Genomic DNA, 22,610 nt, shown 5'->3' with positions numbered 1-22,610 from the left:
TTTGTGCGGATTAAAGTTACTAACTGGGACTCCTGTCTTGTTGCGAGAAAGAAACGAGAATCATCCTCCGTTCTGTTGACACAGCTCCAAATGCTGCGCGGCTCTCTGCCGAGTCAAGTTAGAATGATAGAATCCAGTCGGAATTAATAACTTCAAAGTGAAACACCGTTTTGTTTATTTTTATTTATGTCCAGAGATCAAGGATACAGTGACCAATTTCATATTTATTTACTTTAAGACTCAAGGAAATACATAGAAAACCTGTAAAGCATACTTTTAGTACAAAATTCACGAGGTATCAATAAGGGAATCGATAAGGAATTGGATCAATAAGCAGAATCGATAATGGCATCGATATTGATAAAATCTTATCAATACCCATCCCTACTCAACATAGTGTAAAATCAACTCTTATTGGAGTAAAACCACTTGCATTGACTAGACGGTGTCACAGACCAAACGGTCCCCCCTAAAAATCAGTCCACCCTGCCTTCACTGCGCATGCATAGGTTTTACCTTGTCATCTGATGGTTAATAACCCCATACTGAGGAAGGGCAGTTCGCCCGAAATGTCAAATTTTCATTAATAAAGCTTTTTGCATGGGAGCGCTGTGGCGGTGTGGATCTTTCTGTTTTTGGTAGAATTCGTCTTGACTCAGCATGCCCTTTATGTGTTTTGTCTGTCTTCTCTGCATCACTAATAATCCCATTAATCCATTTGATCACTTTGGGTTAAGACAGTCCATCCACAGAGCGTCTGATTTCTGAAATGACACATGCGCAGTGGAGGCAGGGCGGACCAGTTTTTAGGGGCGGACCGTTCAGTCGGCGACACCGGCACAGTCATGTTTGGGGTTTTGTGTATGGGAGGGGGTGGTGGTGTTTGTTTAGTTGTTTGTTTGATCACTCCCTGGCCTTTCTGAGTCTGTTGGAAATCTGTAGAATGATCTATGATTGTTTTGTCAGTGCTGATTGTTGCAGCTGTATGCCAAATATGAAATCATCATGTGTCCTTCAAGCCAGAAAGATTAAAATGAAAGAATATTGGAAAATGGGATTAATGATTTGCTGTCTTGCCAACCATGATTGTGAATCATGTGGTCTAATGACATCAGTTTCATGGGCTCTGTAGAACAGAGAAACAACGGAACATCCATGATAGTGTTTGTAAGTTCAGACAGTTCAGACTATGGCACACTAATAATCCTCCAAAAAAATCCTCCATAAAACAAAATTCCATCCATAGCTTTCAGAAGTCTTCAAGATGTCTTGTCAGAGATAGACAAAGAGAAACTGAGAAAATCACATACATCATCTACCCAATGAGACAAGGAATGCATTCCAGTCGACATTTTTCATGAACACAGCATCATAATATCCAACAAAAACCACCCAAACTAATTTGTCAAACAAATCATATGAATGTGTGGAGAAATAAACAGTGAGAGTGCAGAGTAGAGCGGTCACTCACACAGTAGGAGTTGCTTAAGAGATGTTTTGGAACATTTTACTTTCCAAAGGTTTCCTGGAAACTTTTTAGGTCCGCATTGAGTGTGTGTGTGTGTGTGTGTGTGTGTGTGTGTGTGTGTGTGTGTGTGTGTGTGTGTGTGTGTGTGTGTGTGTGTGTGTGTGTGTGTGTGTGTGTGTGTGTGTGTGTGTGTGTGTGTGTCTTCTTGCCTGAGTGTTTTCACTTTCAGTGACTAACTTTGAACCAGAACAGCTGCAAAACAACCACAGCAATCGGAAGTTTGAAATGATAGGTTCATGGCCGCGTGGCGATTCCTCTGTTGGTGTACGAATGGCACAACAAACGATGCAAACATGACGGTTTACAGAGGAGATTTGCATTTAAAGGCATGTTTGCCTTGTGGCTCTGAACCAGGAATAAGGAAAAAAAAAAGATTAGGAACATGTGTGCAAATTTTCATGTGCTCTCTGTCTTATGTTTTGCAGTTACATTGCTGGATTCAATGTCAGCCTTGGCTGACCTAGGCTGGGAAGCCTATCCCAATGAGGGGGTGAGTACCCATGCACTAAAATCTCTTTAACCAAAGCTGGCAACCAAAGTATAATTATGATTCCAACTATGTTGTGTTGGCATGTTTTATTTTCAAGGTACAAGTAGAGAGCCTTTAGGGAGCATTGAGTTCTTGTGCACTCTTTGCTAAAGCCGGAATCTGCAAAGGGGGATTTACAAATTATTTCCCCTGCAATGGCATAGGAGCCTCCATTGCATTTTGGGACAGAGTGCAGGGAATGTGTGAGAGCGTTAAGAGGTAGTACGTGGCTGGCATTGGGTCCAGAAGTAAGAGCACGTTTTGTGTGTCACTCATGCTCAGAAGCTGTTGAATGCTGCTAAATTAATTCTGTTGCCTCTTGAGTCACACTTCCTCTACACCACATGTATCATCAGTGTGTTAAATTGCAGGATGCCACACGCCGTTTCAATGGCTGCATGCAGCAGAGAGACAGATCTGTGCAAAGTGACTTTCACAGGGGGTTATCTTGTTCATCATTCTTGGAAATGTTGTGATTATGTTGCAATATTGTATATGTGTATGTGTGTGTTTTCCCTCTGTTACGTCTGTATAGGACTAGGGAATGTGTACCATCTGGCGCTAAACCAAAAGAGCTCAATCTAATTTTGAAAACCAAAGGGTAATCAAGTTACTTTTGTTGAAAATGGGGTTCATTTTAGGGTGGCTTAATTATGGCTCAGAAAGGACATGTGCTGTTAGTTTACCCTCAAAGAAATGGAAAGTCAAATATACAAGAGCATATACATTGTTTTCATCAAGCGTAAACATAATGAGATCTGGCATCTTTTCCCTGAGAATATACACAAAGTGAACAAGAGGCTCTCACAGGCTTTTTTTTTTCTTAATAAAATGTGGAAATAACCCTCAAAATTGTTTTGACTATTATTTATGACTAAGCTGACTCTATGTGACTCCATACGACACATCTGTTAAAAATATGAACATTTATTTTAAAACCATAACTACGTCTATCAGCTGAATTGATGGCATCATAAAAGTGTGTATTAACAGGCAACACATTCTCACTGACAAATCATCACATTTTGGTGCTTTGTCAGTGTCCCTTTGCATCACTGTGTGACAAGTTTGGAATGAGAACGTGTAGCCTGTCAATATACACGTTTGTGCTTCAGATGATTTTGAGTTAAACTAGTCTTTGTCTCTTCTGTGTGCTTTAAAAAAGTCATCACAGAATGTAATATAAGCGAACAGCACCAAATTAAAATGTCACAGGTTATGTATTTTTAAACAAATAGTTGAAAATGTCTATTTTATGAAACACTTTTCAGGGCCTAAAATCATTGTCCATGATTTTTAATTGTAGTTTGAAAAGTGCTGAAGTGGCTCAGTTCCCATCAATAAGTAGGCAGGGGACTAGTTGCTAGTGATATTTTTAATTATTATAAGATCTGCTTTCAACCTGTAATTAGATCAGTCATGCCTTAACATCAGACCATGCACAGACTACATTTTTGTAGTGTTAAACTGACACTGCAGCAAGTGTACATGGTCCAATTCATCTGTCCTACAGAGACATAAAGATCAATCCCACCGCTCCTCTTGTCAAACTAAGAACTATGGCAACTGGCACCTGAACTCAAGTAGCCTCCAGTGAACAACATCTCTTAACACCTTTCTTTGCATCACTGTGACGTCAGTGACTCAACAGAGGATAAATATAGGAGTCCCACACTACTACAATGGAGAACTGATGAAACTTTTTTTTTTTTTCTGGATGAAGAGTGAAATATTTTCAAAGAACTAAATAAGTCCAGTTGACCTGAATGAACCTACTTCAATTCAAAAGTGTGTGAAATCAGCTGTTTCTCTTAAATTAACTCTTTATACACTCTTGCAGTGTAAATTAAGTCCATTACTCGTGATCAGTGTCATTTATCCTGCGAATACCAGCCCAGTCTCACGTTTTTTTGTTGTTGTTGTTGTTTTTTGTGCTCCCGTGATGAAATGAGTCAAATTTTCATAACGTTTTTTTTTTTTACTCACTATTCCTAACCTTACTCCTTCCCCCGACACTAACCTTAACCATAACCTAATCTTACTCCTTCCCCCCACCGTAACCATAACCGCCCCCCCCCCCACGCTTCACTTTTAATTTTGTGCAGCCATCACGGAATGAATTAGAATGAAGTTGTGCTGCCGTGACGAAAACAAGGTGCTTCTCATCACAATATCACGAACCAATAGATTAAGTTGTGAATACACATGATTTAACACTTCATTGAATGCAATCGTGTGCAGAAGTGCATCATGTTAAATCAACTGTATCAGTTTCAAATTAACTCTGTCATAGTTTAAATTAACTCCAAGAGTGATGACCAACCATGACATTAACTCTGTCATAATGTAAATTAACTCCATTAGTGATTAACAAATCCATGGGACATGTTAACAGAGTTGTGAATCCAGAAAGTATTCACAGAGCTTCACTTTTTCCACATTTTCTTATGTTACAGCCTTATTCCACAATGGAGTAAATCATTTTTTTTTTAGCTCAAACCTCTACTCACAACACCCCATAATGACAGCATGAAAAAAGGTTTGTTTGAAATTTTTGCAAATTTATCAAAACAAAATTAAATAAATAATGATACCTATTTTCACCCTTTACTTAATACTTTGTTGATGCACCTTTGGCAGCAATTACAGCCTCAGGTCTACTGGAATATGATGCCACAAGCTTGGTGCACTTATCTTTGGGCAGTTCTGCCCATTCCTCTTTGCAGCATCTCTCAAGCTCCGTCAGGTTATAGGCAGGTGTGTGACTTTCCAAATCATGTCCAATCAACTGAATCTATCCCAGGTGGGCTCCAATTAAGCTGTAGAAACATCTCAAGGATGATCAGTGGTAACAGGATGCACCTGAGCTCAATTTTGAGCTTCATGGCAAAGGCTGTGAATACTTACAGATCATCCGGAAAGTATTCACAGTGGTTCACTTTTTCCACATTTTATGTTACAGTCTTTTTCCCAAAATGGATGAAGATGTTATTTTTTTCCTCAAAATTCTACACACAATACCCCATAGTGACAATGTGAAAAAAGTTTTTTTTTCATTTTTGCAAATTTCATAAAAATAAAAATAAAATAGCAAATCACAGGTACATAAATATCTGCAGTAATATGAATATTTATGTGAATATTTATGCACATGTGATTTCTTAGATTTTGCTTTTTTTAAAGAAATTTTCAGAAATCTAAACAGTTTTTCATGTTGTCATTAGTCAAAGGGAAACAACTACTGTGACATATTTGTATTTTTGGATGCTGTTTCTCCAAACACATCATGACTTTGTAGAAAAAAGAAAAAAAAACAGAAGGCAAACAGGCTCAGATGATAAATTATAAGAACTGAAAAAAAGTGTCCACACAAATAACGTGATGAGATTTTTTAAATATCAGTATAATAATGCCAAGTTAATTTTGATGCCCTGCTACAATTACGTTTGCTGTCATTCTCATATTAGCATTTGGCTCTTGGTGGTTCCCAAAAATGACACCACAATTCTCCTAAATTCAAAACTGTGTTTATCTCAGTGCACCAGACGAGCTGTTGCTCATTGTTGTTTGGAATCTTCACTTCCATACCAACATAAATGCTTCGACACCTCAGTGGATAAATAAAAAAAATAAATAAAAAAAACTTCGCTTAGGTTTATTTGTCTTTGATTTTGATTTTCAAACACGACTATCTTGAAATTTCACTTTTGTTTTAGGCAAATCTAATCTGAGCGATGAAGCTTCTCTATAAATTAAAAAAGTGACAAAAAGGGCCCATACAGTTTCACAGGTTCAGTGTCTGTCTGTCATATCTTTTTTTTTTCGCTTTAATGGCCTCATATTTTTTAATACAGTGGACTAGATATCAATATGCTCTACCAAACGGTTAAGCTGAAGGTTACGTGCTTGTCAAACACTGACATTTTGAGAAAAGTAAAGTTCTCTCACCAAAATTGTCAACAGGGGGGCAAAGCAGCTCAACTTGATGTCAGTCCCAAAGCCTGGATAACCAGAGAGGATGGCTTCGAAAGGTGTTCGTCCATAGAAATCTTCCACATACTATAAAGTGCTGTTCTTCCAAAAAATAAATAAAAATAAGTCCTTAACTACCTTACTCAAATTACTTACTGCTGTGCAGTCCAGTTTTGTCCAAATTACCTTCCAGCAACTCCCGTGCAGCCATAATCCATAACCCAAATGATATGACATCATCATTTAACACATCAAGATCAAAATCTAAGGGAGGCTCTGGAGCCAAGCCTGGCACTGACAACAGCTAAATGCTAAACCACCAACTGAAAGCAGAGGCCTAAAGCCTTGTATTTGCACCTGAGGCATTTACATGTGATGTCACCACAGAGAAAAACTACTTTTGACTGGAGCTCTAGCTGTTGAGTCGACACAACAATGGGTGGCATTATTGAGAAACATCCCCTGCTTCATGCCTCAGTGACAAGGAAAGTTGTCCAAATTGTCCAAAAACTAGTCCACACTGGTGCAATGATTAATTGATTAGTCAATTATTAATTGACTATTAAAATAATTGACGATCTCTGGTTTCAGCTTCATAAATGTGAATAATTTCTGATTTGTTTCACTATTTAATTTTCACTACAACATAATATCTTTGGGTTGTGGACATAGACATTTGAAGGCATTGTCTTGGCCTGTGGAAAACACGTGTGGCGCTCCCACAGAAGCTGAAAGGTTTTTGCCATGCTAATGCTCCCCTGAAGCATTTACTTTTTTCTTTTACATTTGATAGATACGAGGTCTGTCCATAAAGTAAAGGTCCTTTTTATTTTTTCAAAAACTATATGGAATTGATTCATATGTTTTTACGTCAGCCAAGCTTGAACCTTCTTGCGCATGTGTGAGTTTTTCCACGCCTGTCGGTTGCGTCATTCAACTGTGAGCACGCCTTGTGGGAGGAGTGGTCCAGCTCCCTCATTGGATTTTCATTGTCAGGAAATGGCAGAATGATTTGGGCTTTTTTTCCATCAGAATTTTTTCAGAAACTGTTAGCGACATGCAGCTGGAAACCATTCGAAAAATTGATCTGGCTTTCGGTGAAAATTTTATGGGCTTCACAGAGAATAAGGACTGTTACTACAGCTTTAAGGACGGCCCACAATGGCGCTCGGCGCGCCGCGCTCTGAGCTGGGACGACGAGGCAGAAACCACCAGATCATTTCTAAACGGATGGCGCTGTGGAGCCGGGAGCATCATGTGCAATTTCTCTGGTTATCACAAGAGCTGGACATCAGCCATTTTCCGGCAGATTTCACTTTTAACAAGAGATTTTGTCATGGAAAGCCGCGCGGAGGCTTCGCGCTAAGTGTAAATTTGGTAAGATTGTAATTCACGTCGGCAGTAATGACACCCGGTTACGGCAATCGGAGGTCACTAAAATTAACATTGAATCGGTGTGTAACTTTGCAAATCAATGTCGGACTCTGTAGTTTTCTCTGGGCCGCTCCCCAATCGGACCGGGAGTGACATGTTTAGCCGCATGTTCTCCTTGAATTGCTGGCTGTCTGAGTGGTGTCCAAAAAATGAGGTGGGCTTCATAGATAATTGGCAAAGCTTCTGGGGAAAACCTGGTCTTGTTAGGAGAGACGGCACCCATCCTACTTTCTAGAAATCTGGCCAATTTTTTAAAATCCTCCAAACCGTGACTATCCAAGGTTGGGACCAGGAAGCAGAGTTGTAGTCTTACACACCTCTCTGCAGCTTCTCTCCCCCTGCCATCCCCTCATTACCCCATCCCCGTAGAGACGGTGCCCGCTCCCAGACTACCAATAACCAGCAAAAATCTATTTAAGCATAAAAATTCAAAAAGAAAAAATAATATAGCACCTTCAACTGCACCACAGACTAAAACAGTTAAATGTGGTCTATTAAACATTAGATCTCTCTCTTATAAGTCCCTGTTAGTAAATGATATAATAATTGATCAACCTATTGATTTATTCTGCCTTACAGAAACCTGGATACAGCAGGATGAATATGTTAGTTTAAATGAGTCAACACCCCCGAGTCACACTAACTGTCAGAATGCTCGTAGCACAGGCCGAGGGGGAGGATTAGCAGCAATCTTCCACTCTAGCTTATTAATTAATCAAAAACCCAGACAGAGCTTTAATTCATTTGAAAGCTTGACTCTTAGTCTTGTCCATGCAAATTGGAAGACCCAAAAACCAGTTTCTCTGTGAATTTTCAGACCTTTTGTCTGACTTAGTGCTTAGCTCAGATAAGAGAATTATAGTGGGCGATTTTAACATCCACACAGATGCTGAGAATGACAGTCTCAACACTGCATTTAATCTACTGTTAGACTCGATTGGCTTCGCTCAAAATGTAAATGAGTCCACCCACCACTTTAATCATACCTTAGATCTTGTTCTGACTTATGGTATGGAAATTGAAGACTTAACAGTATTCCCTGAAAACCCCCTTCTGTCTGATCATTTCTTAATAACATTTACATTTACTCTGATGGACTACCCAGTAGTGGGGAATAAGTTTCATTACAGTAGAAGTCTTTCAGAAAGCGCTGTAACTAGGTTTAAGGATGCGATTCCTTCTTTGTTATGTTCTTCAATGCCATATACCAACACAGGGCAGAGTAGATACCTAAACTCTGTGAGTGAGATAGATTATCTCATCAATAGTTTTACATCCTCATTGAGCACAACTTTGGATGCTGTCGCTCCTCTGAAAAAGAGAGCCTTAAATCAGAAGTGTCTGACTCCGTGATATAACTCACAAACTCGCAGCTTAAAGCAGATAAACCGTAAGTTGGAGAGGAAATGGCATCGCACTAATTTAGAAGATCTTCACTTAGCCTGGAAAAAGAGTTTGTTGCTCTATAAAAAAGCCCTCCGTAAAGCTAGGACATCTTACTACTCATCACTAATTGAAGAAAATAAGAACAACCCCAGGTTTCTTTTCAGCACTGTAGCCAGGCTGACAAAGAGTCAGAGCTCTATTGACCCAAGTATTCCTTTAACTTTAACTAGTAATGACTTCATGAATTTCTTTACTAATAAAATTTTAACTATTAGAGAAAAAATTACTCATAACCATCCCAAAGACATATCGTTATCTTTGGCTGCTTTCAGTGATGCCGGTATTTGGTTAGACTCTTTCTCTCCGATTGTTCTGAGTTATTTTCATTAGTTACTTCCTCCAAACCATCAACATGTCTATTAGACCCCATTCCTACCAGGCTGCTCAAGGAAGCCCTACCATTAATTAATGCTTCGATCTTAAATATGATCAATCTATCTTTATTAGTTGGCTATGTACCACAGGCTTTTAAGGTGGCAGTAATTAAACCATTACTTAAAAAGCCATCACTTGACCCAGCTATCTTAGCTAATTATAGGCCAATCTCCAACCTTCCTTTTCTCTCAAAAAATCTTGAAAGGGTAGTTGTAAAACAGCTAACTGATCATCTGCAGAGGAATGGTCTATTTGAAGAGTTTCAGTCACGTTTTAGAATTCATCATAGTACAGAAACAGCATTAGTGAAGGTTACAAATGATCTTCTTATGGCCTCAGACAGTGGACTCATCTCTGTGCTTGTTCTGTTAGACCTCAGTGCTGCTTTTGATACTGCTGACCATAAAATTTTATTACAGTGATTAGAGCATGCCATAGGTATTAAAGGCACTGCGCTGCGGTGGTTTGAATCATATTGATCTAATAGATTATAATTTGTTCATGTAAATGGGGAATCTTCTTCACAGACTAAGGATAATTATGGAGTTCCACAAGGTTCTGTGCTAGGACCAATTTTATTCACTTTATACGTTTCCCTTAGGCAGTATTATTAGATGGCATTGCTTAAATTTTCATTGTTACGCAGATGATACCCAGCTTTATCTATCCATGAAGCCAGAGGACACACACCAATTAGCTAAACTGCAGGATTGTCTTACAGACATAAAGACATGGATGACCTCTAATTTCCTGCTTTTAAACTCAGATAAAACTGAAGTTATTGTACTTGGCCCCACAAATCTTAGAAACATGGTGTCTAACCAGATCCTTACTCTGGATGGCATTACCCTGACCTCTAGTAATACTGTGAGAAATCTTGGAGTCATTTTTGATCAGGATATGTCATTCAATTTGCATATTAAACAAATATGTAGGACTGCTTTTTTGCATTTGCTCAATATCTCTAAAATTAGAAAGGTCTTGTCTCAGAGTGATGCTGAAAAACTAATTCATGCATTTATTTCCTCTAGGCTGGACTATTGTAATTCATTATTATCAGGTTGTCCTATAAGTTCCCTGAAAAGCCTTCAGTTAATTCAAAATGCTGCAGCTAGAGTACTGACAGGGTCTAGAAGGAGAGCGCATATCTCACCCATATTGGCCTCTCTTCATTGGCTTCCTGTTAATTCTAGAATAGAATTTAAAATTCTTCTTCTTACTTATAAGGTTTTGAATAATCAGGTCCCATCTTATCTTAGGGACCTCATAGTACCATATCACCCCAATAGAGTGCTTCACTCTCAGACTGCAGGCTTACTTGTAGTTCCTAGGGTTTGTAAGAGTAGAATGGGAGGCAGAGCCTTCAGCTTTCAGGCTCCTCTCCTCTGGAACCAGCTCCCAATTTGGATCAGGGAGACAGACACCCTCTCTACTTTTAAGATTAGGCTTAAAACATTCCTTTTTGCTAAAGCTTATAGTTAGGACTGGATCAGGTGACCCTGAACCATCCCTTAGTTATGCTGCTATAGACTCAGACTGCTGGGGGGTTCCCATGATGCACTGAGTGTTTCTTTCTCTTTTTGCTCTGTATGCACCACTCTGCATTTAATCATTAGTGATTGATCTCTGCTCCCCTCCACAGCATGTCTTTTTCCTGGTTCTCTCCCACTGCCCCAACCAGTCCCAGCAGAAGACTGCCCCTCCCTGAGCCTGGTTCTGCTGGAGGTTTCTTCCTGTTAAAAGGGAGTTTTTCCTTCCCACTGTCGCCAAGTGCTTGCTCACAGGGGGTCGTTTTGACAGTTGGGGTTTTTCCGTAATTATTGTATGGCTTTGCCTTAAAATATAAAGCACCTTGGGGCAACTGTTTGTTGTGATTTGGCGCTATATAAATAAAATTGATTTGATTTGATTTGATTCATTCATCAGCTCCTGAATATATTCCCTCCACCTTCTCAACACACACTCCTCGCTTGTCAGCACATTACCATGCGCATCTTTTACTACCCTAACTTGCTGCACATCCTTTCAAGCTCTGTCCCTTTGGCCAATCAGTACAAGTCCTTTTCCTTCCTTACTATACAACTTCTTGTACAAGCACAATATGCCTTTTCCTTAGCTTTTGCCCCTTCTCTCATGCGTTACACCACATCTCCTTGTACTGTTGTCTACTTTCTTCATCTATCCGACTATCCCAAAACATTTTCGCCAACCTCTTTGTCGTTGCTTTCCTGGACCTCTTTGTTCCACCACCAAGTCTCCTGGTCTTCCTTCCACTGTCCAGATGTCACACCCAGTACCATCCTAGTTGTCTTCCTCACCACATCTGCAGTACTTTTCGAGTTGTCCAAAATTTCTTCCTCTCTATCCAGTGCTTCTCTCACCTGCTCACTAAATTTCATACAACAGTCTTCCTCCTTCGGCTTCCACCCTCTGATCCTTTGTAGACCTTTCACTCTCTTCTTCTTCTTTAACTCTAAAGTCAGCCTACAAACCATCCTCTCTCCTGCCACCACCTTACAGTCTCTGTCTTCTTTTAGTTTACATCTCCTATAAAGAATGTAGTCCACCTGTGTGCACCTTCCTCCACTCTTATGTTACCCTGCACTCCTCCCTTTTTTTAAAGTAGGTATTCACCACAGCCATTACCATCTTTTTGCAAAATCAACTACCATCTGCCCTTCCACATTCCTATCCTTGATACCATATCTACCCATTACTTCCTCATCACCTCTGCTCCCTTCACCAATATGCCCATTGAAGTCTGCTCCTATCACCAGTCTTTCATGCTTGGGCACACTCTCCACCACCTCATCTAACACACTCCAGAAATCTTCTTTCTCCTTTGTCTCATCCAACTTCACACTCATCACCCTGTCAGACACTTGCTTAACCTCCAACACACTCTTAACATACTCCTCCTTTAAAATGACCCCAACACCATTTCTCTTCCTTTCCTCACCATGGTAGAAAACTTGAACCCACCGCTGATGATCCTGCTCTTACTTCCCTTCCACTTGGTCTCTTGCATGTAACAATATGTCTACCTTTCTCCTCTCCATCGTATTGGCCACCTCTCTGCCTTTATCAGTCATACTACCAACATTTAAAATCCCTACTCTCATTTTCACCCTTCTAGTTCTACTTTTCTCCCACTGTCTGTGGACACGTTCTCCTCCTCTTCTCCTTTTTCGCCCAGCAGTAGCCCAATTTCCATCGGCACCCTGTTGGTTGCCTATTCTACTGGTATACTTAATTTTTTTGTGCCATATTAATTTTTTTGTGCCATATTTTACGCAATCTGATTTTGTCCAGGTTTTGGTAGTGGTGGGATTCTGCCTGATATGATGGAGGAGACCAGGTGGACAGAGATTGAGGGGAAAGAAGACAGTCTACTGAGTCACCTCAGGGAGCTTTGGTGGAAAACAAATGATACTCTGACTGGTTTCATAAACACACCCATGATTAATTGTCTAAATTCAGCCTCTTTGTGTCCTGCACCTTATGTTGTGCAAAGTGGATAAGTGGGCTTAATTATCAAAGAGGACTTGGATATGCCCCAAGTGCAGAATGTACTTAGGGCCCTGCCACACCTTCATGATTTAGCCAGCATATACTGACATATGAAAAATGTGGCAGATATGCTGGATACGTTATGTTAATGCAGCTGTCACACCTTGACAATTTAGCCAGCATATGAAAACAGCTCAATTTCCACCAAGCAGTAACATAAAAAAAAATATATATATATATATATATATATATATATATATATATATATATATATATATATATATATATATATATATATTTTTTTTTTTTTTTTTTTTTTACAGTGCGAACAGCTGCTGTGAACAAAACTAAATAAAAATACATGGCACCCATGGGATTCGAACCTGCACTTTCTAAAAGCTCTGATTGCCAGTCAGAAACTTTACCACTGAACTACCATCACTGTCCTGTGAAAGGTGCGGGAAAATGCCTGATATCAAGAAGGACATGGATGTATTAAAAAAAAACACACACACACCATATAAAAACACTGCATTTTATTGAATCCCTCTCATCAAGTGGGCAATACAAGTATGATCTGTCTGTTCCTCTGTAGATGACCCATGGTCACAGACATACAGTCATGAAATAACATGAATGAGAAGCGGGGCACTCTTATCATGTCCACATCTGCCGGTGGCATATCCAGCCAGCCCCGAGTGAGTGTCCTGCCTGACACTGTGTCTTGTGGATGGCGTGACGCAGGACAGACACCGCATCATGTGGAACAGATCTCACGTGGGTGGTGTGACATTCAGATCGCCCACTGCATGTTATGATCTGAAGGTCCGGATCACCTGGGACAGCCTGTCAATGTACGGGGCGTGTGCGCGCTCACTGCAGCACATTGCAACAGTTTTTACTAGCTGAGTTACCCGGGTCTGGATCCCCTCCGAAAGTCTGGGGAGTCTTCCGTGCCCTAATATCTATCTGTGGTGCAGATTTGGTGAGAATCTGTGTAGTTTTGAAGTAATCATTCAAAGCCTATACAAAGTGAAATCTTGATCCAGAATCTGGATTCAGATCACCTCCAAAAGCTATTGGAGTCTTCCCTGGCATAATATGTATCTGTGTTAAAAATTTTATAAGAATTCATGAAGTAGTTTTGATGTAATCCTTCAAAGCCTATATAAAGTGAATCTTGATCCAGAATCTGGATATGGATCTGGAGCACCTCCAAAATTTAATGGGTCTTCCGTGGCCTAATATGTATCCGTGGTGAAAATTTGGTGAGAATCCATGAAGTAGTTTTGACGTAATACTTCAAAGCCTGTATAAGGTTGACCGTGTGTGTGTGTGTGTGTGTGTGTGTGTGTGTGTGTGTGTGTGTGTGTGTGTGTGTGTGTGTGTGTGTTTGCGCACATGCGCTTTCAACCTAAGGGCCCAGCGACGCCCCCCTTGGTGTCCCCAGTCACCATGCCAAGTTTGGTGTCGATTGCTTAATTACTGTGGCAGTTCACCCCGAACACAAATCGTGCCACATACATAGATTGCCTTTTATATATATATAGATGTATGTCCATGTGAGGACAGCAAGCAGACACATGTGTGTCACAGTGGACAGTTGTTAGTTCATGTCCATCCAAACACGTTACGTGTTCCCCAGCCGTGATGTCCAGAACCACAGATCTCCACAGCCACTCCTGTGGGTGGCCACACCCCCTGTCAGTTCAGTGCACACACCAACGTGTCACTTTGTCTGTTTGCAAAGCCACACTCGTGGCAACTTAGACAAATTTCACATCCAGCTCAAAAGTGATTGTCTGCTGACTGTTGTTGTGCTAACAGTGCAAATGGCTACACATTTTCTAAGTGCCAAACGAGCGTTGTTAGATGTTCATGCGTGTCAGCTGGAATTTGGCCGACACCTGCCGCGAGAGAGTTTGATGGGCTCTCACAACGCATACTCTGTCTATCAGTCGCTGGTGTGAGCAAATAGTTGGAGCAACAGGTGTATGAGGCGTTAGAGGCAGCTATGATTTTACACGTATTGCATACAACTCCTGCTTCATACGCAATTCGACCAAATTTGCACTATGTGTGAAGGGGCCCTTACCTACAACTTATGGTCCGCATATGCGGGATGTATCAGACATACGCTGTCATACGTTAAAAACTTTGTGCATGCCCAAAATTTTATAACGCACTCACCGTATTGCAGCATATATCAATGTGTTTCAACGTGCTCTTAACTTATCCAAAACTTACCCATGATGTACGCCAGCGTATGCCAGCATTTTTAATATGCTTGGCATACGCTGGCTAAATCACCAAGGTGTGACAGGGACGTGAGACTGTGTGTCACAGATCAATGACACTCGGGACCAATGAGATTAATTGTGGTGTCATGAGGTTCATGTTTATTTGTTTATTTGTTCTGGTCAAACAGCAACACAAATCCAATGAAATGTAACCTGTTGAGATTAAAAGCAGCACATAAAATGTGCAGGCTGCCAATGTTGTTGGCAGCGGAACTGTTTGTTTATCAGCATGATCAACTGAGAAAGCTGCCAGGGGTTGTGAGAAGGCTCTATTGATAACATAATCGGGATTATCTAGTTGACCTTTGAACTGTAACTCTGGAGATGTGGGCACTTCCCACCAGTATGAATCCACTATCTACCTTAATTAGTGCAAAACCACACTTGACCCTAAAGGTCATGCTTAATCCAAGACGTGCAGGGCCGGATGTGCCTGAGACTGAGGGGAGCGACCCACTTCTGTCACGGAGCTCAGGTGTTCCTCGTGAGGGACACAACACAGATACGTCCTAATGATGTTTGAAAATGGGAGGCCCCTCTACATCTATATTCACCCAGAGGCTCCTCAGCCCTCATTATACCCCTCCCACTCCCCTGTTTTCCATCTTCCATCTCTAGTTTTCTCTTCATCTCCCATCTTTCTCAATCCCCTCAGTGAGCCAGGACTTCTTCCAGAGTCTGGAGGCTAATTATGCCCTCATAGGTGTAGCCATCAAATCATTGCAGATGGAGAGATATTATGTTAAGCTGGTGAGGGGGTGAACTTAAACTCATATTCGACATCTCTGCTTCACTTCAAAGCAATCAAGGAGGCAGCGCGTTGATTGGCCGAGGTGATTTCGGGTTCAGGGCGGAGGCTCCCTTTGTGACTGTTAATTACTGATCACTGAACTAATATGGCTCTGGCAACACTTTTGCGTGTGCACATGTTTCTTCAAGTGCACGAGGACGTGGTTTAAATCTCTTCGGCCCATCCAAACACTTTCCCTTTTGTGTTCTTAGTCGTCTGTCGGTCCTTCCTCGAGGGGTTTGTGTATCATGAGCAAATAAGACCCACAGAAGCAGGAAGGCAGGCTGGATTTTCATAAACACACCTGTGCTGTTACACCAGGCGACGCGACAAGCAGCAGGCTGTCCAACCAGAGGAATGAGTCGCTCACCAGGACGTGGTGGTAATCCAGCCACTCCAAACAGCTGCCCACAAAGAAATAAACAAAGAGATCATAAAGCTCTCTCTATTCCTCAATGACTATTCCCATAAATGCTTTAATCACTCCTCCTTTGGGGACTCAGCTCGTGTGTTTGTGTGCGTGTGGGTGGACGTGCCCGACCATTCTGCGATGTCCGACTGGTTTCTGCTCTGCACAGATGGATCTATTTAGCTGCCAGGCGGGACTTTAAATTACCAACATTTATTCCTCTTTCTGCTCTCTCGCTCTGTCTTTCATTTATTCTCCTCATTTAATCACGTGAGAAGAAGGACAGTGTCTCTGCATCCTTGTAAATACTAACCTGTATTGTATTGTATTTTATTTTATAGTCCTCCTCTGTTCCACTCCATCGTGAAGCTGTGTATCAATTCCCTGACCTGACTCCAGAAAACTGGACCTGAAAGTGATGATTTACTGTAATTGCTAATAATTGTGTCTACATTTTGCATCTCCATTTTTAATTTCATTATATGAAGGCGTTTTGTTTTGTTGTTGTTCAGTAATGTCTTTTTTTTAATCATGGTTTATTTGCATTGTTTTTTTTTATTCTGTAGGTCAAATATAGATTTGCTAATAATTCTGACTTGGACTGCAGGTACCCCAGTGCTGAAGAGATGTGCAAATAGATCATGCTGTAACACCTGATTCTAACAGATGGCTGGAAATTACCATAGACTGTATCTATACTGGATAAGCCTTGCATAATGTCACCCATAGGTTTTATATAGAGACCAGGAAGAGCAGTTTTGAAGCCCAAAAAGTGCCATCGTGGATGTTGCCCTGTTAGCGGTGCTTATTCTGCCTCCGTCACAACCACCCCATAAATGGCTAAAGAGGTGACACGTATTCAAGAATGTGAATAACCTAGATGGGAGAAAAGAAGCCCAAAAACAGCATAATTTTCCAACTAAATGGTAAATGGTAAATGGACTGCATTAAATAGCGCTTTTCCATCTGCATCAGACGCTCAAAGCGCTTTATAATTATGCCTCACATTCACCCCGATGTCAGGGTGCTGCCATACAAGGCGCTCACTACACACCGGGAGCAATAGGGGATTAAAGACCTTGCCCAAGGGCCCTCAGTGATTTTCCAGTTAGGTGGGGATTTGAACTGAGGATCTTCTGGTCTCAATCCCAAAACCTTAACCACTAGACCATCACCTCCCCTCCCTGAGCATTTTAACATGGGCTTCTACGGGAATGAACCAGTCTCAAGCTGCCAGTGAAGGAACTGCAACTTTGTCGTTCTTCCGGGTGGCTTCATTTTGGGTGTGTGATGCTTGCCGCTTGGTTAATACCAGCAATCAAAAAGGACAGCAGGTCCCAAAGCAGAAGCATCATGTTGTAAATGTGGAAAAATACAGCAACAACGCAATCTTCTAGTCTGACATTTCAACTTTATAAATATCAATAAAGACGATATGATGTATGGCAAAATGTTTGAAATGCATACTTCTGATGACCACAAGTTGTTGTTACATTGAGTTTTCAAGTCCACCCATGGCAGGAGAATTCCTCAACACAACAATGTAGGAGACCAACAACAGTCTTTATTTGTCTTCTTCTCCAATTTCTTTTTGTGTGTGTAGTTGGACTGCTGGTCTAGGATCATTTAAAGTCTGGTTTTGCTCTGACTGCAGTTTATACTGTATGCAGTGGATATTTGAGTGCAGAATATGTGAGTGCATGTGACAGTGCCTGTTATTATATGGATCTGTTTTAGTGCTCAGGAGGTAAAATGCATTGGGCTTTTGAGAGCTTGTTGAGCCTTCACATCAGATTAACCTCAACAATCTAAGCTTAACATGTCATTTTAACTTTCCCCCCTTTTTTGTTGGTCTGTCATCTCTTTCTTTCTTTCTCTTTGGCTCTCAGTTCTTCCATAATGTCGGGGCCAGGGATGGGTCACTCTGTGTGTGTCAGTGTCTTCAGATGTGTGCATCAGTCTTCTATATGTGTCTGATGTAAATAAATTTACACGGTTGGGCTACTGTAAGGTGATACATGCTCATCGCTGCACAGCTTACAGCATCAGCGCTAAGACGATGACAGCGGCTCAGAACAAAGACGGCGGTCGTTTCACCACTAACTGGGGCTCATACAGAAAATCCAGTTTGCTTCATCTTGACTGGATCAGATATCTTGAAACACTGAAACCGCATTGGTTTATTTATTTTTCTTTAAAGATGAGGAATGTTCTTTTTCTTTGCATGTGTGCCACTTGCGCGTCTCTGATATGTGTCTACGTGGGCACGTCCATGCATGTGCGGATAGAAAGGTTTTCTTGCTCATGCGAGAAGTGTTCTCAATTACTGGCCTAGTCAGAAGTAGAAACAGATGGCAGCAGATGACGGGAGACAAAGTAGCTCTGTCCTACCTCCTCCTCCTCGCTTTTGCTTTTTTCCCCCCTACTCCGTCTCTTATATGCACACATATGCCCACATTTCACTTCGGGCAAACTCTCTATGTGCACGTAGCACAGTCAAAGACAGTCCGTCAGTCATTCTGACACAGATCATCACTCACACTCACCCAGACATGAAAACAGTACAAGCTCGCTGAAGGTTGGTTTGCACTAAACCACAGTTCATTGAACGTTCTCATAGGCAATTTGCACACTGAGGTCTCTTTTGTCCTCTGAGTAATGACGAAATAAAACGACGATACAGTGCAGGGGGGCTGTTTGTCAAGTCGGCTTTGTAATTTCAAATGTCACCCTGCCCTGGCTGCACGTCCACCGTAAATGTATATGTATATATACATGTATACATACCTACATATACACACATGATGACATATACCAAAAAAGCATGGAAAATTAATCAATGGACTCAATTTTCCAAGTCAAATTTATTAGACTTTTTTTCCAATCAAGTTACAATCGCCGGTGTCCTGCCCATTCCAGTACAGAAGCTGAAGGGTTTTAGCCATGCTCATGCTCCCCAGAACCATTTACTGAAAAAAAAAGTCTGAAGCACCTAAATTAGGGAGGGGTGTTATTTCAAGAAATTTGGAAATCTATAAATGTTTACATGGAATATGGAAATATACACGGAATAAACAATAGCAGGATAAATTTTGGGTAATTTGGTTCCAAAAACCCATATAGACAGAGCCAGTGAAGTTATCAGGTTCAAAAATCACTAAAAATATCGACGAAAATGTCATATCTTGAGAACCGCTGCAACTAGAGACTTGACATTTGGCTCCATTTGTTGCTTGACTCCAAGTTTATATTCAATTTCTATAGTAACAATAAGCCTATCTGGTGTTTTTTAAGAGTAATTGACAAAAAACCTAACAAAATCTATGTAGTCTTTATTTCAGGAACATCAGTTGAGTATAATCATCACATGTAAAGAATGACATGACCACAATGAACTATTTATAAGCAACAGCGTGGTTTTCTACGTCAACAGCACATATACGAGGTCTGTTAGAAAAGTATCCAACCTTTTTATTTTTTTCAAAAACCTGATGGATTTGAATCATGTGTGCTTGCATGAGCCAACCATGAACCTTCGTGCGCATGTGTGATTTTTTTCACGCCTGTCGGTTGCGTCATTTGCTTGTAAGCAGCCTTTGTGTGAGGATGGGTGGAGTCTCTCATTGTTTTTTCTTTGCAAGGAAATGGCGGAACAACTAGAGCAGTGCAACTGCATCAAATTTTGCCAGAAGCGACAGCCAGGTGGAAACCATTCGGATTATTCAGACGGCTTTCAGTGATGATCCTATGGACGTCACACAGATTAAGGAGCGGTACAACCGGTTTAAAGACAGCCGCACAATGGTGGAGAGTGAGCCGCGCTCCGGTCGGCCATCAACATGCTGAAATGACCAGATCATTCCAATGTGAACGCTGTGGTGATGCGGGACCATCGTGTGACTATCCGAAAAATTGTGGAAGAGGTGGACATCAGCACTTTTTCAGCGCATTCCACTGTGACAGAAGATTTTGCCATGAAAAGAGTCGCAGCGAAATTCATCGGCACGAAGCTGATGGCGCAGCAAAAGCGCCTCTGTGTTGAAGCCTCACAGGACATGTTCTAACATGCCCACCTCTTCCACCATTCGGAAGATTCAGACGGCTTTCAGTGGCTTTTCAGTCATGTGACTATCCAAGAAATTGTGGAATAGCTCCGTCCATATGGATTTTTGGAACTAAATGACCCAAAAATTATACTGTTATGGTTTATTCCATGTATACCATGTATATTTCAATATTCCATGCAAAAATTTATAGATTTCAAAATTTTTGGAAATGACACGCCTCCTTACCTAAATGACATGGTGAGGAGCTTCCAGGCATGTGAGAAGCAAATAAAGATAAAAGGTTAAAAAGGTGTGGGTGTGTGTGTGTGTGGGGGGGGGGGGGGGGCGTGTCTGTGGAGACTGAAGGGTTTTAGCCATGCTCATGCTCCCCAGAACCATTTTATTGAAATAAAGTCTGCAGGACCTAAATGACATGGTCATTAATGTCAACAACATGAAACACATTATTCTAATGAATACCTTTAATAACCCCATATGTATGTATCATTAAAGCCTTTAATAGTTTATCATTAACAAATGGTGTCAGTCTAAAATACCTTCATCTCGAGACCTTCATCAATCCAAGCAATTTTGAACTATGTGTATCACATACACTTAATATGATATATTTACATCAACCTACATCCATGTTCGGTCCAAGGCTTTGTCTTAGTTATATTAGTCATAGATTTGTTTGTTTGGAAATGGCAGCCATTTTTATGCCAAAAACAGTCAATTTGGGTATTTGGAGCAAATTTAATCAAAAATTGTCTGATAAATTTTCTTTTCATTTAACAAGGGTACTATTGGCCATTGACATTGTTCCCGTCCAAAAATTATTTGCATAGATTCCCTCGTTTGGAAATAGTGGCTATGTTTATGCCGAAAATGGCCATTTTGCCTTGGGATTTAATTGAGTCAGTAACCCACAGCGCCCTCAGCACTCTAGTTTTTCTTCTGTTCTCTATTGTGCCACTAATGGGTGGTGTCAAAGAGCAGCAACATTTTTTTGATATATTTTTTCATATCCTATATATCCTGCATGCTGGTGGAAGAGTAAAATATTATCAAATATTATGTGTTTGTCTGTCTGTCAGCCTGTCTGTCTGCCTGTGTACCAAATAACTCTGAAAAGCGTGAGCAGATTATCACCAAACCTAGCTGGAATACTCCTTGGGTGAATTTCTGAAGATTAATTTTTGGAGCAAATTAGTCAAAGCTCAAGATCCTATTATAGCCCATCAAACATTTTCCAGGCTAGATCTTCAACCAGTAGCGATAGTAGAGGTAGGTGGTGTAAGAGTTTATATGTTGGACTGTGACACCAGCGACACAGGTTGTTTCCAAATGGCAGGCACTTTCAGAGCTGAGTGTCATTCTGTCTCCACTACTCCAGTGTGATCTTTGAACTGGGGTGCTGGGGACGTGAAGACACACGTGCATTGGGCCCTTCTGGTTATGCTCCTGGCTACTTGCATCAAAATAAAGTCCTTTGCCTTTGATATGAGCAGAGAAACAATCATCAGTCAGGAAATCATTTGTCATCAAATAGTATGAGTGAAGTTATAATGACATCACAAAAACAATCTGAAAAGACATCATAATTGTCCAGGATGAACTAGCTTCCTAGCTTCCCGGATGAACTAGACCTGTCAAGCAGTGAAGCTGAAGTTGACCTTACAACGATGAACTACATGTCTTTCAGTATGATGTGCGCATGCAAGCATGCATCACTCCTCATATGTTTTTTTATTTTGTAAATGAATTGTCCATGTCCATGTCCAAACCATCTCAATCTCGCCTCTCTGACTTTGTCTCCAAACCGTCCCATCTGAGCTGTCCCTCTGATATGTTCATTCCTAATCTTGTCCATTCTTGTCACTCCAAAAGAGAATCACAACATCTTCAGCTCTGCCACCTCCAGCTCTGCCTCCTGTCTTTTTGTTAGTGCCACCATCTCTAAGCCGTACAACAGAGCTGGTCTCACTACTGTCTTGTAAACTTTCCCCTTCACTCTTGCTGATATTTTTCAGTCACAAATGACTCCTGCCACCTTTCTCCACCCTCTCCACCCTGTCTGCACTCTCTTCCTCACCTCTCTACCAAACTCTGCATTATTTTGGACTGTCAACCCCAAGTATTTAAACGCATCTACTTTCACTACTTCTACTCCTTGTAACTGCACTGTTCCACTGGGCTCCCTGTCATTCACACACATCTACTCAGTCTTGCTACTACTGACTTTCATTCCCCTGCTCTCCAGAGCATATC

At 41.0% G+C, this 22,610-nt stretch overlaps 1 protein-coding gene across 2 annotated transcripts in view; it reads left to right on the top strand.

Moving 5' to 3' along the window:
- epha4b (eph receptor A4b) overlaps positions 1-22,610 on the top strand; it is a 297,581-nt gene that overhangs the window by 64,773 nt on the left and 210,198 nt on the right. For both annotated transcript variants that reach the window (XM_034182743.1, XM_034182742.1), the window contains exon 2: positions 1,954-2,018. In XM_034182743.1, coding sequence (XP_034038634.1) covers positions 1,954-2,018 — 65 coding nt within the window. The remainder of the gene's footprint in view (positions 1-1,953; positions 2,019-22,610) is intronic.

This window comes from Thalassophryne amazonica, chromosome 12 (assembly GCF_902500255.1).
Source record: "Thalassophryne amazonica chromosome 12, fThaAma1.1, whole genome shotgun sequence".
NCBI classification, from domain to species: domain Eukaryota; kingdom Metazoa; phylum Chordata; class Actinopteri; order Batrachoidiformes; family Batrachoididae; genus Thalassophryne; species Thalassophryne amazonica.
Note: the sequence above shows the minus strand (reverse complement) of the source record. Positions and strands in the feature narration are given on the sequence as shown.